This window comes from Fukomys damarensis, unplaced genomic scaffold (genome assembly GCF_012274545.1).
Source record: "Fukomys damarensis isolate Sample0158 unplaced genomic scaffold, DMR_v1.0_HiC HiC_scaffold_17, whole genome shotgun sequence".
In the NCBI taxonomy this organism is placed as follows: domain Eukaryota; kingdom Metazoa; phylum Chordata; class Mammalia; order Rodentia; family Bathyergidae; genus Fukomys; species Fukomys damarensis.
In genome coordinates, this window is record NW_022900929.1 from 16,324,814 (window position 1) to 16,343,448 (window position 18,635).

The following is an 18,635-nucleotide window of genomic DNA, read 5'->3' on the forward strand; positions in this document are numbered from 1 at the left end:
ACCAGCCCTGCAGGAGACTTCCCCGTGAAGGAAGTGAGACCCAACCCAGGTGGGCAAAGGGTTCCAAAAACCCTGCCGGTAGTTTTTTTCCCTTCCTTAGAGGGAGCAATCTACTCCAGGAAAGCACAAGGCACCTGGTCCCCACCTAGTTTTCCTCTGACTCTTGGCTGTGTCTACTTTGAGCCCTTGACCTTTATTCCTCCCAAATCAGCTCTCCAAGGTCACTTTATCTAGCCCGGATGTCTATTTGGAGAGGAAGACGCTTGGCTGGGCAGCCTCCGCTGAATGGACTCTCCCTTGGCAGGACTGAGTCCTTCTCTGCCACTCTGAGGTAGAAAACAGGAGCATTGTGTCCCCAAGGGAGAGATGGAATGAGGACTCCAGAATGTTAGGGACTCCAGAAGAGGGCTATAGAGGAAGGAAACCATGGACAGGCTCCCTGGGTGGGGAGGCACTGCACTGACACCTAGATGACAACAGGGGGCGACTGAGTGGCCAAGGTGAGAAAGCTGCTCTCACAAAGCCAGGCCTGCCCCTGCAGGTGTCCCGACGAGGGGGGAAATAGGGGCGGGGGAGATAGACCCAGGCCTCCTCTTCCTGTCTGGGAGAAGCTGGGGCAAACACATGAAGGCAGCCCCCTTCCTTCCCACGAGGCCAGGAGAACCTGCCTGAGAAGCAGATTGAATGGGGGAATTGTCCTCAGTGCCAGCTGCACATGTGGGGTCTCCCCGGAGCCACTCCCTGCCCACCCCTCCCCCACTGCTGCTAAACCAACCCCAGCTGCCGACATCTGGCCCACATCTGTCTCCCCCCCCACTAGACACTCCCCCCAGCCTTTGTCCCCTCCTCTCACAGGGGGCTGCAGCAGGGCTATGAGCTCAACTCCCCCTTCCTCTATACAGCCCCCTGCTAGGGCTAAAAGGAACCAGGAGAAGCTGGAAGGGGGCAGCCCCACCCCAGAGCTGCCCCAGGCACTTGGCACTGCCAGCTGGAGCAGTTAAAAGCAGCTGCCAGTGACTCATCTACCACAGCCCCACTCCACCACCCCACCCCGGAGCTGGGAACCAAGCACCCAGGCCCTCACCCCACTCCCATCGTCTGGACCCCACACTCTTTGGAAATTTAGTTCACACGCCCCCAGAACTGGGATATGGCCCATTTTCTTTTATTTATACAAAAAAAGTTTCTTTTTAATTTTTAAATATAATTTAAGAACCCCTCCAAGCACCGGGTGTCTGTCTCTGGTTCCCACCACCGACCCCCTGCCCCTTTACCTCCTCCCGCACCCCCTCATGGACACAGCTTGGGGTGCTTGGGGAGCAGTGAACCTTCTAGGCCAAGGCACTGTTCTGGAAACGGACCCCTCAATGGGTCCACTGCAATGTGGGCAAAGGAGGAGCTGGTGAAACAGGTGCCCTCCAACACAAAAACTAGGACATGGACACTAGAAAAACAACAAAGAAATAAAAAGGGGAAGGAGGAAAAATAAGACCAAAAACGAAACAAAATCTCATGAACCTTCAATATGAAGGCAGCAGATGGGGAAGGGTCATTTACAAGGGAAGGATGATTGTGTCTGGGTGGTGGCAGCAACAAGTTGGGACATCAAAGCCCAATGATTGTGTCACTGGGTTGTGACACCACTTCCTGCCTCCTGGGACAGAGCTCTTCCACTCCCAAACTGGCAGGCTGGTCACCCCATCTTTGGTCTGCAGGGACTTGCCCTCAAGGTGAGGAGGAGCACCTGGGGAGCCAGAAGATTAAGGGTGTTTCCATTTCCTCTGGCCACACCCAGTCCTGAGGGAAAGGTACCCTCACTCTGGCTCTGGGTTTCCTGCCTGGAGGGGAAAGAAAGCCATTTCCACCCTCTCAAGTGGCACAGTCCCCACAAAAGCCTCCCTCCAAATTGCCAACTCCCCACCCCCACGAGTTCAAAGTGCTATCCAGCAGGGCGCAGGGCTGGGGATCTCTATGAGTCCCCACCCGACTCTGTCCCCGGAAGAAAGCGAGGTCGTGTTCTGGGGAGAAGGGGTCCTGCAGGTCAGTACTGCGGGGCTGGTCCTCCCGTCCCGCCTGGAATTCCAGGCTTGGCTTGGGATTTCATATGCTGGACACTGGCCAAAATCTTCTTCTGGTGTCCTGCCAGAGTGACTCCAATCCGGAGTAGGTCCCTGTGAAAGAAAGGAGGTTTCCATGAGCTCTAAGGCTCAAAGACCCACACACCTTACTTAGTCCCAGACCCTTCCAGTGACCCAGGATTGTCAGCCAATGAAAAGGCCAGCTTGGGGTGAGGGAAGTAAGGCAGAATGATGTCAATAGTGGCAGGGCAGTTTCTGGAAGATTTAAGGTGCTGAGGATCCTCCTGCCCAGCCACAGAAGGCAGTGTGTGTGTGTGTGGGGGGGGGCTGTCTCTACCAAGCAGGGGCCTAGGGGGTGGGGCCGGGAGAGGAGGAAGGTAGACAAGACTTCGAAATGAGGTTGGGGAAAAGGGCTGCAGAGATTGCTTTAGAGAATAAAGGAGAAGTGAGAATAAAGAGCCAGAGAGAGAGAGAGAGAAAGAACTAGGTGGGGGAAGGGGAGTCGCCTGGTGCCTGGACACCAGAGATAAAGGTAAAGGTAAAAAAGAAGAGGTGCTAATAATGGAGAACAGAGGCGACAGATTAGAGAGAAGAGGGCCCGGTGGGGCAGGGTCAGACAGTATTCAAGTCTCAGGTAAACAGAGGCCATGGGAGATAAATGCAAAGTCTCAGAGAGCAGCAAACCCAGGGAGAAGTTATTTGGGAGTTGACAGAATCATAAAATCATTTAACATTAAAGCCAGGAAGGATCTCTGAAACCTTGTCCAGTGTTCTCCTTTTATGGGTGGAAAAAAAGCAGCAGAGTTGACACGTTTATGTGTGAGCTAGGTCTGGAATGCAGATAGATGCGCAGAGAGAGATATGCACTAGAGCAGGAAGGGCGGTGACCCAGGGCTGGGAAGGTTCCAGGAGCCAGGGTGGACACTGGTGGCTGGAGGAAGCCCGCTTCTCACCCCCTCAAGTGCTTCTGCTGGGGGGGCTGCACTGGACATAGCCTTAAGCAACTTCCTTACTGCTGCTGCTCTGAGATTACGTGGGCCTAGAGGTGGACCCCAGAGGCACCTGAGGGCCCAAGTCTGACCCCCATACTCCATGTTTCCACGCGCCCTCTGGCTTCTCTGCTCTCTTCCACTTACTCTGCGGAGATCTGGCTGACCAGCTCGAAGGAGCCGAACCCAGCCGCTGCAAAACTTTCTTCGTATCTTCCCATCTTGATGGCTCGAAGCCACTCGCCCACAGAGCCAAAAGCTGAGTAGTGAGGCTGCCGTTGGTCCAGGAGTGGGTGTGAGGCCCTGGGAGGTGGGGAGGAGTGGACTGCTGAATCCCGGGCTCCAGTAAGGAGACACTGAGCCCAGCCTGGGAGAGCTCCGTGAGAACCACCCCACATACCACCAAAGGGCCAGGAGGGGGCTCTCGGGCCCTGACTCCGAGGGAAGAGGGCTCGTTCTCTGGGGTCTCACCCGCCGTTCTCTCTGGCCACGATTTTGAGACTGGCAGGGTTCCGGATCATCTTGTCGAGGGCGCTGACCACCTGGGGGAAGCGGGGCCGGGCATTCCGGTCCTTCTGCCAACAATCCAGCATGAGCTGATGGAGGGAGGTGGGGCAGTCTGGGGGCGGGGGCAGGCGGTAGTCTTGTTCAATAGCGTTGATCACCTGGAATGACAGGAAGAAGCCCTGGGTGAGGACTCGGGTAAATGGTGACTTGGCTGATGCTAGGACAGATCTGGGAGTCCTTTTAGCTGGGCCAAAGTGGATGGTGGCTGGATACCCTCGCAAATCTTGGGCTGTAATCTGGTCATGCAACTTCCCAACCCTGCCCTCTGTTCCTGCATCCTTCTGTGACCCAAATATGCTGCATGAAACTCTTCCAAGCGAAGATCACCTCTTCTGTGGCACTTCCCACTCAGGAATGAATCTGGGAACCCCATCCCCACTGCAATCCCAGGTGAGAAAACACACAGAAAAGGTCACGCCATTGTTCTGGTCATGGGACACTTACATCCTGATTGCTCATGTCCCAGTATGGCCGTTCTCCGAAAGACATCACCTCCCACATCACAATCCCATAGCTCCATGCATCGCTGGCTGAGGTGAACTTTCGGAAGGCAATGGCCTCAGGAGCCGTCCATCGGATGGGAATCTTTCCACCCTGGGAAGGAGGAGGAAAAGGTAGACCCAGGCCTGCTGCCCTCTTCCCCCAAAGCTGCCTTCTCCCCCTACCTCTGGCCTTCTTTCTTTCTGGGACCCAAGCTCCCAACTCCCCAACTCTGTTCCCCTCCTAGATACCTGGAAGTCTGTTTGCCTTCAGCCTGTGCCCGTATTCTCCCCCTGGACCAGCCCTCCCCATGTGGCCCTGAGACCCTTGCTCATCCCTGGTCCCCATCCTCACCAGAGAGCTTGTGTAAGTGGGGTCAGAAGAATTCTCCTCCAAGAACCGGGAGAGGCCGAAGTCTGAGACCTTGCAGACCAGGTTGCTGTTGACCAGGATGTTGCGGGCAGCCAGGTCTCGGTGCACATAGCTCATCTCGGCCAGGTACCGCATGCCGGAGGCGATGCCCCGCAACATGCCCACCAGCTGGATGGCGGTGAACTGCCCGTCATTGAGCTGTGGGGTGGACAAGCAGAGGGCCTCAGTTAGGATCACCCACCATGCCCGCCCTCCCACTTCCTGATCTGCACCTGGCACTTACAAGACCTGCCATCTCACCTGTGGGGAACCTGCCAACTCGCTCAGGTGAGCGCTCTCCTCCGTCACCCTAAGTTCTCCCAGCTCTCACAATAACCTCACAACATGCTTAATGATTGACGATAAAGATATGCCTTTGAGTATTTTTCTTCCATTTAACCTCATACAATGCTTTATATGCAGAAAACACTCAAGTAATACTTTGTTTTCAGACAGGGTCTCACTTTATAGTTCAGGCTGCCAAAGGCAATTGCATTCAGCCCTCTTGGACCAAGTGTGCATGGCTTTGCCCAAGGACAGTGAGAAACAGGTACTCAGTGCCCAGGTGAGGCCTAAAGCCCAACCTTCTTCACTCTCCAGTGTTTGTTCCCAACAGGTGAACCAGCTGGGCACCCAGTTAACTGACCCTGTCTTGTGGACTCAGCCAGGTGCAGGGGACACCTCTTCTGCAGCCGTGCAGAGTCAGGGACAGAGCCCAACCCGAAACTCAAACCCACCCTATAGATGCGCACTGTCCTGGGCTTCCCATCTCAGTTCCTGCAACGCCACCTGGCTGGTGGTGAGCTCAGGACCTCAGCGCCCCCTGTGACTCTTCCCTTACTAGCTGTCACTTACCACATTCTGCTGGCTCTGCTTCCAAAGTATGACCCCAATTCAACCACCTCTCCCCACCCCAAAGACCAAAGAGCTGTGATAGTTCCAGCACCCAGCCACAGGGATCTCTTCCGGTTACCTCACTGTCCTGCCCTGGCCTCCCTTGAAGCCTCCCCTCCCAACCCCACTTCACGAATCACCATTACCCCTCTGTTCACAAGGTACAGCCACACTGTACTCCTGTTTCTTAAATGGTTCCTACCTACTCTGGGCCCCAAATGCACTTTTCCCATCTTCTTAGGACTGGCTCTTCCCACCAGGAACCAAACCCAGGGCTTTCACAATGAGCTATATCCCTAGCCCTTTTTTATTTTTTTACTTTGGAACACGTGCTTGCTAAGCTGCTAATTTGTCCAGGCTGGGCTCAAACTTGCAACCCTCCTGCCTCAGCCTCCCAGAGTCCTGGGATTACAGGACTCTGGATTAAGAGCCACCATACCTGGCTCTTAATGTCATCTCTTTTCCCATCTACTTCCTCCCCATTTTGCAATGTGACCTTTGGACAGTCCTAATTAATGTTAGAACACAGGGGAGGGGTTGGGCTGTCCACCTGCCATTGTGGGCTTTATCTCATCGCAGTGGGAGCCAGATTGGGTGTCCCATGATGGGACCTGAGTGAGACACACAGCGCCCCCTGAAGTCTGGCCACAAACGTTCAACTTCTGACTTCGCGGAACACTGGAGAGCTTCACTTACAGGAAGTACACAAAAGCAAAATGGTGGGTGGGTGCTGACACCCACAAGCCCAGGACATTCCAGGGTCACAGAGATAAAGGGCCCAGCTCTTCAGCAAAGCAGTGCTCAGGATTTAGAAGCTCAGAAAAACGCAGGTCCAATACCTGGTCCTGAATCACATTCTGGTTTGTATAAACCAGCAAAAAGTGATTGGAGGAACTAGGGAAATGTATAAATGTATACTTTTGTGTTTTTTTTGGTGGCAGTTAGGATTGAACTCTCAGGCCTGCACATACTGAGCTACATCCCTACCTCTCTTTTGTTTTTTGAGACAGGGCTTTGCTAAGGAGCAAATTTTTCCCAGGCTGGGCTCAAACTTGTGATCCTCCTGTCTCAGCCTCCCAGTGCTGTGATTTCAGGTTTCTGCCATTATGCTTGGCCCTGATTTTTTTAAAAAATGCCTAGTGAGGTTTAAAAAATAATTTTTTTTCAGTAAAACCAGTTAAAGTGATCTCATCTCCAGCCACTGTCCCATGATGCCTCCCAATATTTTTTACTGTTGCAAAGATTTGTTTACTTGTTAATTTCACAAGGCTCTCTGCTTCCCAAGAGCAGAAATCCTGTCTGCCATGTTCCTGGCTTTATTTCCAGATCTGGAACAGTGGCTGGTGAACAGGAGATGCTTAGTAATTACTTGTGAGAAGAAAGAGTGACCTCCTTCAGAAAAGACCAGGGACAGGACAGATGCAGGGACTCAACCATTCCCTAAGTGAAAACTTAGGAGCAGAGCTGGGCATGAGAACTAGGCCTTGAATCCAAACTCTTCAGGAGGCTGAGGCAGGAAGATCTCAAACTCAAGCCCACCCTGGGCAACTTTGAGACCCTGTCTCAAAATAAAAAATAAAAATGGGTGAGGATGTAGTTCAGTGCAAAGGCCCTGGGTTCAATCCTAGTATCATAAAACAAAACCCAAGAGCAGATGTCTAAAGCCCAGGGAGCGAAGCTGGCAGCTATTGAGGGCCCTGCTGTCTCCCCACTTCTAGGACCCCAGGGATGGGGCACTAGCTCACCCGCAGGAAGGAGTCCAGGGCACCGTTCTCCATGAACTCAGTGAGGATCATGACGGGCACGCTGTTGGTGACCACTCCCTCCAGGCGGATGATGTTGGGGTGTTCAAACTGGCCCATGATGGAGGCCTCACTCAGGAACTCACGCCGCTGCCGTTCTGTGTAGCCACCCTTCAGGGTCTTGATAGCCACGCAGGTCTCCTTTTTTCCCGGGGCCTTCAGCCGCCCTCGGCAGACCTCCCCAAACTCGCCTTGGAAGGACACAAGGATCAGTTTTCATGCCCTGCGCCTGCCTTCCCAACCCACGCGCGCCCTCCTGTCCCTCACCTGCACCAATCACCTCCTCGATCTTCACGTAGGACACATCAATCTCTTTGGCAAATTCTCTCACGGCCTCATTGGGGTCTTCGTAAGTGAAGGGGTCAATGTAGACCTTTGTACCTGAAGAGTGACGCAGGACCCCATTAGCCAAGAGGTGACTTCCTCCAGGAAACCCAGCACCCTGGGAGGCTGAGGCAGGAGGATGGCAAGTTTAAACCCAGCCTGGGCAACTTAGCCACTTAGTGAGACACTGTCTCAAAATTAGAAATAAAAGCCACTGCCTGTCCAATCCCCAGTATCAATAAACAAACAAACAAACCAACAAATAAATAAAGGATCTGTGGATGTAGCTCAGTGGAAAGGCCCTGGAGTCAAACCCTACTACAGCCAAAATTTGTTTTAAAAAGTAACTTCCACTGGATTGGACTTCCTTTAGGACAGGTGCGCTTACCGTGCCCGATGAGGTACTGCCCGTGCTTGTCTGAGTATTCCGCTTCCCTCCCACTGCTCTGTTTCCTGCAGCCAAAGGGAAAGAAGCAAAAGGTAAACTGAGTCACACACTTTGTAGAACTCAGGGGAGGGGCTGGGGTATATATAGCTTTATGGGTCAGCGTTTGCACAGTGTTAGTGAGCCCTAGGTTCCATCCCCACACAGCAGAAGAAAGAAAAGGGGCTGGAAGAGGGCAGGACTCAAGTTCAGCAAAGATTCCAAATGAAAAGAGACTGGAGGGGCAGCCAGAGACTTGCCCGGACCATGGAGCCCGCAGCAGAGGTTCCAGGGCCTCCAGGGGCCCAGATCCCTTACCTGAGGCAGAGGACAGCAATGACAATGACCACCAGGACCAGCACCACACCCACAACTGCTGTGCCGGCAATCAGGGCCAGCTGCTCCCGCCAGCTGTCGCTCTCTGCTGAGGGAGAGGTCACTGATCAGGAAGAAATGGCTCCAGCAGCCACAGGCCCAGCCACAGGCCCAGCCTCAGGCGATAAACCCAGGTTTTTGGGAGAACAGAGCCCAGCCCAGTGTGATGGCAGACAGGGCTCCTCCAAAGCCATTCAGGACAAGGGAGGATGCTTGCCAGCCTTGTTGCTCCCAAAGCAGCTTTAATTTTATTTTGTATTTGTATCCACAAAAAGTTTCACTGGAATGAAAGATTCCAAAGATAAAGGGAGGCAAGGTAGGGAAAAGGAACATAAAATATTAAATTGTGTTATACACATGTACTAACTCCCCATGATTAATATACTCATATGTACCTTGAACATGTGAAAAAAAACAAAACAAAACTAAAGGAAGCCGGGCATGGTAGCACACGCCTGTAATCCCAGCACTTGGGAGGCTGAGACAGGAGGATCACTGTGAGTTTGAGACCAGCCTGGGCTACAGAGTGAGTTCCAGGTCAGTCTCAACCACATAGTGAGACCCTGTCTCAAAACAAACAAACAAACAAACACACACACAAACAAACAAAAACAAAGAACTAAAGGATTTTTAACCAAATGCAAACGACTCAAATGTCTATCAGTGGATGAATGAAAAAAAGTGCTACACCCACATGGCGGAAGACTATGCAGTCATAAAAAGGAGTGGAATGCTGAGAAAAGCCTCAATTTGAACAGCCCTCACAGACATCATGCTCAGGGGAAGAGGGGAACAGTTACAAAATGCCACACACTGTATAAAATATCCATAAGAGGCAAATCCATAAGAATAGAGAGTTGATTAGTGTTTGCCAGGGGCTGGGGGCAATGGGGAGGCTGAGGTAATGGGTAACACCCAGAGGGTCTTTTTCAGATGCTAGAAATGTTCTCAACTGAATGACAGAGGTCACATAACTCTATGAGTGCATTAAGAGTCACTGAATAATATACTTTATGTGGATCAATCCCATAGCATGGGAACTGCATTCTTCAATAGAGCTATTTAAAAAGTACATACTTTGGTGGGTATGGTGGTTCCTGCCTAGGATCCCAGCACTCAGGAGGCTGAGGCAGGAGGATTGTAAGTTGGAGGACAACCTAGTCTGCAAAGAGAGTAGGCCAGACGGGACTATATGAGGCCCTGTCTCAAACACAAACAAACGAAAACAGAAAACATTATGAAGTGTAGAAAATACTGGCCTAGCATATTAAAACCTGCAGGTGTTACACACACAATCCTCATGACCCTGTAAAACGGCTTTACGATTGCCCCACTTTATTAGCTGAGGGAACGGGGGCTCCAGCATGAAGTGGCTGGGAAGTCACGTGGCCGACGAGCCACAAGCCACCTTCCCACCTAGCTGCTGGTTTTGGTTTCACCACTGCATTTTCAGGAACCCGGGGCGGGGGAGCCACAAGCCACCTTCCCACCTAGCTGCTGGTTTTGGTTTCACCACTGCATTTTCTCTTCGCTGGGCCAGGCCAAGGAGGCTGTGATTCCGGGGGTGTCTAGGGCACCTGCCCGCGGCGCCCCGCTCACCGTCCAACTGGGTCTGGCTGTGGTGCTCCTGGCCGAAGGGCCCGTAGCCGGCCTCGGAGCGCGCCCGCACCTGAACCAGGTAGCTGGCTCCGCGCTTCAGCCCCTGCAGCTCCGCCCGGTTTTCTGACGTCTTCAGGAACCGGATGTTGCTTGGGCCCTCCGCGCCCTGTCCAGAAGGAGGAGGGCCGTAAGACAGAGTCCTGGTTTCTGCTGCTCTTCTTGCCTCCCTGCCACCCCCATGCACCCCTAGTGCTGCATCCGGGTCCTGTTGTGTGGCAGCTGAGGCCCTCGAGCCCATTCAGGCAACCCTGTGCTGTGTCCTGCACTTATTATATCATTTAGTCCTTGAAGCAATTCTGTGACTGGTAGTTATGATTTTTTTTTTAATACTGGGGAAAGAACCCAGGGCCTTTGCACTGAGCTACATCCTCAGCCCTTTTTAGAGACAGGGTCTCATTTGCTAAATTAGGGAGGGCTGGGGATGTAGCTCAAGGGTACTGCACCTGCCTTGTAAGAGCAAGGTCTTGAGTTTGATCTCTGGTACCATAAGAAAAAAAAAATTAGGGCCAGGGATTTAGCTCAGTTGTGATGCCACCTGCCTCACCAAGCATAAGGTCCCAAGTTCAATCCCTGGTACAAAAAAAAAGGAGAAGGAGAAGAAGAGGAGGAGCTCAGACTGGGCTCAAATTTGAGATTCTCCTGCCTCAGCCTCCCAGCATGCTGAGACGACAGGTGTGCCACCACACCCAGCTTGTTATATTTTATAGATGAGTATACTGAGGCCCAGAGGCGATGGGGATGGCCCACGTCATACAGCTAATACGAGGCAGGATTGAAACACCCACCAGTTGTTGCAATTCAAGTGTCCCGACCCAGGACCAAGACCCACAGCCCTCCGCTGCCTCCAGGGCCAGCGTGTGGTCTCACCTTCTCGTGATACTTGACCTCGTAGTCCAGCACAGCCCCGCTGGATGCTCGGGGAACAGCCCAGGCCAGAGTCAAGCTGCTGGGCGATGACCGGGTCACCCGGATGTCAGACACTGCAGGGGGCACTGAGAGACAGAGACCCATGAGGCCAAGCTACAGATTGAGCCCTTATTTTCTCCAACTCTCGCTCTGTTGGCTATGCCTGACACGTCTCCTGGCTGTTGCAAGAAGCTGGGGATTTAGCTCAGTGGTTCCACCGCCTCCTCACAAATGCAAGGACCCAAGTTCAATCCCCGGTACCAAAAAAAGAATTCCTTTCTGTTTGGTTTACAGTACTAAGGTCTGAACCTAGGGTCCCTGCACTGAGCCACCTAGCTCTTTTTATTTTGAAGCAGAGTCTTGCTAAATCACTAACTTGCCCAAGTGGGACTCAATTCTGGGATCCTCCTGCCTTAGCTTCCCAGAGTGCTGGGATTACAGGCCTTCGCCATCATCCCTGCTCTGCATCTTTTACCCTCTCTGTGTTTTGTCTGCTCCGTGCTTCTCAGGGATCCCCCACTCATGCCCATGTGCCCCCCGGCAGCCCTCAGCCAGTCCACACTGGCGCCGACCTTTCCCACATCTCACCCTCTCGGTCGGTGGTGACATTGACAGGTTCAAACGGCACAGGCCCTGTGGCCATGGAAGACACACCATTCAAGGCGGTGACCTCAAAGGTGTAAGTGAAGTCGGGACGCAGCCCTCGAACTGCCACCCAAGGCTCCACCAGGTCTCGGGGCCCGGGGTCGAAGGTTAGGTCGCCCCCGCAGGGTGTGCAGGCACCCCCTGGGCGACACTCCCTGCAGCGGAGCGCGTAGGTCAGGTCATCCCGGCCACCCGACTCGAGCGGCGCGCTCCACTCCAGTTGCAGCAAAGAGCCGTTCAGGTGGTGCACAACGCTGCGCGGGGCGGAGGGTGGTGCTGCGGGAGCCAGAAGTCAGCGGTCAGCAGGGCCGGTGAGCACTATGCAGGGTCCCGGGGAGTCTACACCCCACTCCCCGAGGAGCGGCCCGGCTACTTACTGGTGCAGGCTGCACTCCGGAGGTCTGTGCGGGCACGGTAGTACCCGATGCGACACTGGCAGACCGAGGATCCGATGGTGTTGGTGTGGCTGTTAGCCGGGCAGGGCTGGCAGGACCCCTCCCCTGACTGGGGCTTGAAGGTCCCCTGGCCACAGGCTGGAGGTGGGGGAGAACAGAGTGTTTATCAAACAAGTCACCTTGGCTGGGTATGGTGTTGTATGTCTAATCCCAACACTCTGGGAGGCTGAGGCTGGAGGATCGCTGCAAGTTCCATGCCAACCTGGGCTACACAGTGAGTCCAAGTCCAGCCTTAATTACAAAGCGAGACCCTGTCTTAAAGAAAATGCACCAAGGGCCAGGCATGGTGATGGACACATGTAATCCCAGTGCTCAAGAGGCTGAGGCAGGAGGATCTCAAGTTTGAGGCCCACCTGACTTATATAGCAAGACTCTCGGTCAAACAAGTAGTATACCAAAAACAAGCAGCTCCTTCTAAGTTTGTGCAGTGCCAAGAGGGGGATGGAAGAAGGCTCTCAGAATCTAGAATTAGGGCTGGGGACTTAACTCAGTGGTGCCACTGCCTGCCTCAAAAGTGGAAGGTACTGAGTTCAAGCCCCAGTACAAAAAAAATGCACACACACACACACACACACACACACACACACACACACACACACATCAAGGAAACCAAGTAAGCTGAGACACAATGATCAATATATTAAAAAAAAGAAAAGAAAAGAAAAGAAGGCCAGGGATTTAGCTCACTGGTGCTGCTACCTGCCTCTCAAGTGCAAGAACCCGAGTTCAATCCCCAGTACCAAAAAACAAACAAACAAACAAACAAAAAACCAAGAAACTGACCCAGCTGTTCCCTTTCAAGGTATGTTCCCAAAAAGAGTTAAAGACATCTGATTACAGTGATCCATGCACAGCATGTGTATAGCAGCTCAACTCACAAAAGCTAAATCTTGGAAGTGGCCTGTATGTCCATCCAGAGATAAACAGATAAAGAAAATGTGGTATTTACAGACCACGGAACACTACTCTGCCCTAAGGAAGGATAAACTTGAGTCATCTGTAGGAAATGGATGTACCCAGAGACCATAATGTTAGTGAAATAAATCAGACGCAAGCTTAAATATCACCCAGCTTCTCTTATATGGGAAACCAAAAATATAAAGAACAAAATGAGAAAACTGATAATAAATGGGCCAGGGATTTAGCTCAGTGGTTCCGCCGACTGCCTTGCAAGCGCAAGGACCCAAGTTTGATTCCCAGTACCAATAAATAAATAAATAAATAAATAAGTAGCATATTTCTCATGATTGTTTAAAAAATACATAATAGGAAGTAGGGAGACAGATCTTTCTCAGTGGGGGAGGGGATCAAGAGATGGAGGGAAGAAAGCTGGGTGTGGTGGCGCATGCCTGTAAGCCCAGCACTTGGGAGGCTGAGGCAGGAGGATCGCTGTGAGTTCAAGGCCAGCCTGGGCTGCATAGTGAGCTCCAGGTCAGTCTCAACTACATAGTGAGACCCTGTCTCAAGAAAAAAAAAGAACAAAACAAAAGAGATGGAGGGAAGAGAGGAAAAGGGGATGAAAAAGGAATGAAATGTCCACGCCAAGGGATGTAAACATTATGTGCTACACACACATACAAATAAAAAAAAAAAGAAAAAAAGCTCACAATATAGCACCATGTGCTTCCTTGATAAGATACAACGTGAGACACAGTATCACATGGCTTCTGTGATACGCAAAGCCAGTATTCTGAGATACTTGCAGGGCTCGGAATACCTCTCTGGGTGGTGTGTGTCTAAGCCTCAGGTCCACCACAGATCCTGGCTGCAGCCCACATCTCACAGGGAGTGAGTGCTTAATTTTAGGCAAAGACGCATGAAAATAAAAAGTCATTTTTAAAGCTAGGCACGATGTAACACGCTTGTAATCCCACAACTCTGGGAAACTGAGGCAGGAGGGTCAAAAGTTCAAGCCTAGCTTGGGCTAATGAGACCCTGTCTCAAAATAAAAAACAGAAAAGGGCTAAGGGTGTAGCTCAGTGCAAAGACCCTAGGTTCAATTCCCAGTACTGAAAACAAAAATGCCATCTTTTTCCTCCACCACCACAGCTCACATATGTCCTGTATGCCCACATATGGGTACAGTGGCATATACTTGCATTCCCAGCTACTCAGGAGCCTGAGGCAGGAGGGTTGCTTGAGGCTAAGTGTTCAGGGCTAACTTGGACAAGATAGTGAGGCCCATCAACTCTTCATAATAAACAGAAGTCCTCATCTAAAGAAAGAGCAAGTGGAACTCACTGTTAGTCAATCGGAAGAAACCATAAATGAACAAGAACGGAGACCATAATATTCTTATCCTGGTCCCACTAATGTATTGCCTTGCTAAAGGACAGGACTGCCTCCCAGGCCAGCCTCTAGCAAGTGTTTAGAAAGGAAAGGAGTTGGACAGTTAGGGAGAGAGTCTGGACATGAGGAACAGATCAGAACTCTGCTGAGGGCTCTGAAAGCCAATGCCAGACAGTGAGGAAAGTTCAAAGTAGAAAACTAAAATAGGGCAGCCAGGCCAGGTATGGTAGTGCACGCCTGTAGTCCCAGCACTCGGGAGGCTGAGGCAGGAGGATCACTGTGATTTCAAGGCCAGCCTGGGCTACACAGTGAGTTCAAGACCAGTCTGAATGAACTACACAGCATGACCCCATCTCAAACAAACAAGTAGCAGAGCTAAGATGGAAGAGCAGGACTGGACCCCCAAGGACACGCTGAGGTCCCCCGGAGGCTAACCTCGACACTTCGTGTTCCCCTCCGAGGCCTCATAGCCCGCGGCACAGGTGCAGCCAGTGACAGGCTGCTCCGCCCACTGGCCATCTTCTCGGCAGTACAGGCTGGGGCTGGGACCCACAGGAACTGCATCAGCCACGCAGCTGCCAGCCACAGGCACCACGAGCTCGCGGGGCACAGTCTCTGGAAAGCGGGTCAGGTTCACGGTCAGCTGGGCGCACTTCTTGTAGAACAGATGCAGGGACAGCAGGGCCATGCAGGCGCCTTGGTCCTGGAAGGCCAGGTAGAAGCCAGCCTTGCTGAGCGGGCCCAGACGCAGCGTCTTCACATTGACCTTCCCTGTCGCCTCGGCCCCGGGACGCTTCCGGGTCAGATGCTCCGCAGCCACCGTGTCCACCTGCAGGGAGAAGACTCACTGTCCCCACCCCTCAGGATCCGGGCACTGTCACCCTCCCACTGACACCTCCCTGACCTCCCTGTTCTAGAACCTTCTCCTGCCCACCCCAACGTGCTCTTTCCCACAGGCCCTGAAGCTGCATGCCTAGGCCATGAATTCACAGGCGAATCCTCACTGCACCCCTAGGTCATGTCCAGCCTCTGTCCTGCACCCTTTCTCAGCCACTTTACATTTATCATCACACCATGCCAGGTCCCAATCTCAGAGGCAAGGAGAGACGGAAACGAATGAATTGAGGGCCGGGGATTTAGCTCAGTGGTTCCACCGCCTGCCTCACAAGCACAGGGATCGGACTTTGATTCCCCGTGCTAAAAACAAAAACAAAACAAAAAAAGAAGAAATGAATGAATTGAGCTGGGTGTGTCGGTGCATGCCTGAAATACCAACACTCTGGGAGGCTGAGGCAGGAGGACTGCCACTTTAAGGCGAGCCTAGGCAACTTGTCCAGAACCTGCTTCAAAACAAAAGGACTAGGGCTCAGTGGTTCTGGTGCCTGCCTCGAAAGCACAAGGGCCCAAGTTCGATCCCCAGTACCAAATAAATAAATACATAGATAAAAGGACTAGGTGTGTAGTTTAGTGTGAAGGCCCTGGGTTCAGTCCCTAGGACTATAAAGAAGAAACAGGAGGAGGAAGGGGGCAAATGAAAGAATTTCCTTTCAGGACAGAGCAGCAGGACCATGGCAGGGAGAATCAGTTAGCTAAGGCAGCACACAGGGCACTGGCAGCTAGAACAGAGAAGACAGGTAGGGGCTTGGTAGAAGCAAGAAGCAACCAGGGTGAATCCTCAGTTGATGCACTGGCTGGGGTTGCAGAAGGACCTGGTGCAGTCAGAAAGGGTGAAGTGAGCAGGGTGTGCAGGTACAGCCCTATAACCTCAGCACTCTTGCAGGCTGAGGCGGGAGGATCTCAGGTGCAACCCCAACCTTGGGAACTTACCAATTTTGCAAGACCTTGCCTCAAAAATCAAAATCAAAACCACCCATTAAATAAAAAGGGCTGGGGATGTAGTTCAGTGCTGAAGTTCAAACCTCAGTACTGTAAAAAAAGAGAAGGTGGCCCCCCCTACCCCACACTGGCAGCACCATCTGTATTTTGCTGCTCCTCCGCCCAGAGCACTCTCTTGCTTCCCCAAACTTCAGCTTGCAGCTGCCTCAGGCCCCCGGAGCCCCTGCCAAGGGCCTTGGGAGCACACGAATCTGTGTCCTCAGCCTGGGTACCTTGATGTAAGGGTTTTCCATCCAGGCTGGTGTGAGCGCCGTGGCCGTGTTGGCGTCGCTCTCGTAGTAGAAGACAGTGAAGGTCTCCTTGCAGGCACGGCCAGCCCGGGGCAGAGACAGGCACTCGAGCATGGTGAAACGCAGCGTGGCGTAGACGTGCACGGCACCACGGCGAGGGACCCAGCCTGTGCGCAGCCAGTGCGCCACACCGGGCGAGCGCTGCAGGTCGCACACCTCATAGGTGCGCACGCTGTGCTGCTCCTCGTCCAGTCCGCTCACCTCCTCCCACTGCAGGGAGAAAAGAAGGGGTCACTGGAGCTGGGGGCTGCTTCTGTCTAGGGGTGGGGGTGGCACCCTCAACTCTATCCTCCCTCAGTTTCCCTTTGGGGTCCAGTTCTCACCTGGCCGTCCACCTGCGGGAACGTCACCCACTTGAGATCTGTAGTTTCCAATTTTGTGTTTAGTAGGGTTTCTAAGGCAGGGAGAAAGAGATAAAGTCAGTGTGTGTGGTGTGGGGGTGGTCAGGAAGGCTCTGGGAATTTCTACAAGCTCCAAGCTTTGGGGAGAGGGGAAGGGGCGAGCTCAGCATCCTCCTCTAATTTATCCACTGACTGATTGCAGTACCGGAGATTGAACCCTGGGCCTTCGCATTGAGCTATATTTCCAGCCCTCTTCTTATTTTTTTCTTTAAAACAGGGACTCTCTCTAAGTCACTAAGTTGCCCAAGGTGGGCTCTCGAATTTGGAATCTGCCTGCTTCAGCCTCTCCCAGATTACTGGAATGACAGACACTCACCTAGCTTCACACCACTTACACTGAGCACCACCTCCACCCCTATAGCGGGTGGCCCCCAAGCAGGCCTGGAGAACTCTCAACCCCAAGGCCTCCCAGAATGGCTGCATCCGGGAGGAGGGAGTGGAAGGATGCCGGGTGGGGAGAAAGTGTTAAAGAAGAGCTTTGCCTTGACCCTGCCTGGCCCTGACCACACATGGGCAGAGGGCATCTGGGCTCCCCACATCCCCTAGCCTCAGCTCCACTCCTCCTCCAGGGCTCCCCGCCCTCGTTCACACCAAAGCCCCCCTCCCCAGCTCCTGGGCCCCAGGCACACCCTTTCCACCATTTGCGGAAGTGCTGGAGGCCAGGACGCTTGGGTTCCCGCCTGGTTCCTTCGCAGACCTCACATCTGGATTTGGTTACGGGAAGGAAAGGGGAGGAGATTTTAGGGGTGTGTGTGTAGGGGGGAGGGGTGTGAACACACCTGGCTGGGCTCCGGCATCATGGGGAGGGGGCCAGGGTGCTGGCAGAAGAGGGGATTAGGAGAAACTCTGCAGCCCCTGGCAATGGAGAGGGCGGGAGAGGGGGATCCCCTCTGAGGCCAGGGTACTGTGGGGGGTGGGAGTGGGCAGGAGGTCAGAGACCTGGGAGGAACAGAGAGCAGCCCCCGGGGAGCCAGCTGCACACCTGAGGGCTGAAGCTGGGGACAAGGGAGGAGCGGGTCTCCTCCCAGAGACCAGATGATGTTCACAGGGTGGAGGGTGGGTGGGAACTTGGCCAGCCCAAGGTGAGACCCATGGGTGGCAGGAGACAGTCTAGCACGCTGGGGACAGGATGCCCGGGTTCTGGGAAGGGGGTGGATAAAGGCTGCCGTCTCCACCCTCCATTGTTCCAGCCTGGGTAGTGTTTTCCTGTCTCCAATTTACACACTGTCTCTGCTGCTGGGCTGTACCGGCTCTGGGCTCAGCCTCACTTTCTCTCTCATCTCAGACCCTCCTGCTCTGGCTTTGATCAGCCAGTTCGTCACCTCTCTCACATCTCCCCGATATCTTGATGTCCACATCCACTTTTTTTTTTTTTTTTTTTTGTTTTTTTTATATTCCTGTCTCATTTACACCCTGTCTCTGCTGCTGGGCTGTACCGGCTCTGGGCTCAGCCTCACTTTCTCTCTCATCTCAGACCCTCCTGCTCTGGCTTTGATCAGCCAGTTCGTCACCTCTCTCACATCTCCCCGATATCTCTAAACCTCACCCTCCTTGGTGTAAAGTTACTAAGCCTCAGTTTCTTCATCTATAAAATAGGTACAATAAGGCTTCCTTCCCCCAGGGCGGCAGGAGGTTCAAAAAACAGGTAAAGCCAAAGCGCTCTGCACAGGCTGGGGAAGAGCCCAGGTAACAGGCGTGAGAATAGACATTTGCGTTTTGCACCTTTCTTTCCCTGTCACCACTGGGTGCT

The 18,635-nt window shown here is 53.0% G+C and overlaps 1 protein-coding gene across 1 annotated transcript; it reads right to left on the minus strand.

Moving 5' to 3' along the window:
* Positions 1 to 1,693: 1,693 nt before the first annotated feature.
* Positions 1,694 to 16,882, minus strand: Ephb4 (EPH receptor B4; the record flags this gene model as incomplete). The annotated part of the gene is made up of 16 exons (XM_019205269.1): positions 1,694 to 2,171; positions 3,215 to 3,370; positions 3,539 to 3,732; positions 4,079 to 4,228; positions 4,469 to 4,684; positions 7,165 to 7,412; positions 7,489 to 7,602; positions 7,934 to 7,998; positions 8,288 to 8,390; positions 9,944 to 10,109; positions 10,871 to 10,995; positions 11,498 to 11,830; positions 11,932 to 12,087; positions 14,734 to 15,127; positions 16,407 to 16,694; positions 16,808 to 16,882. Coding segments are annotated over 16 exons (2,913 nt in total), but the record flags the coding sequence as incomplete, so codon positions are not given.
* Between the last annotated feature and the right edge of the window lie 1,753 nt (positions 16,883 to 18,635).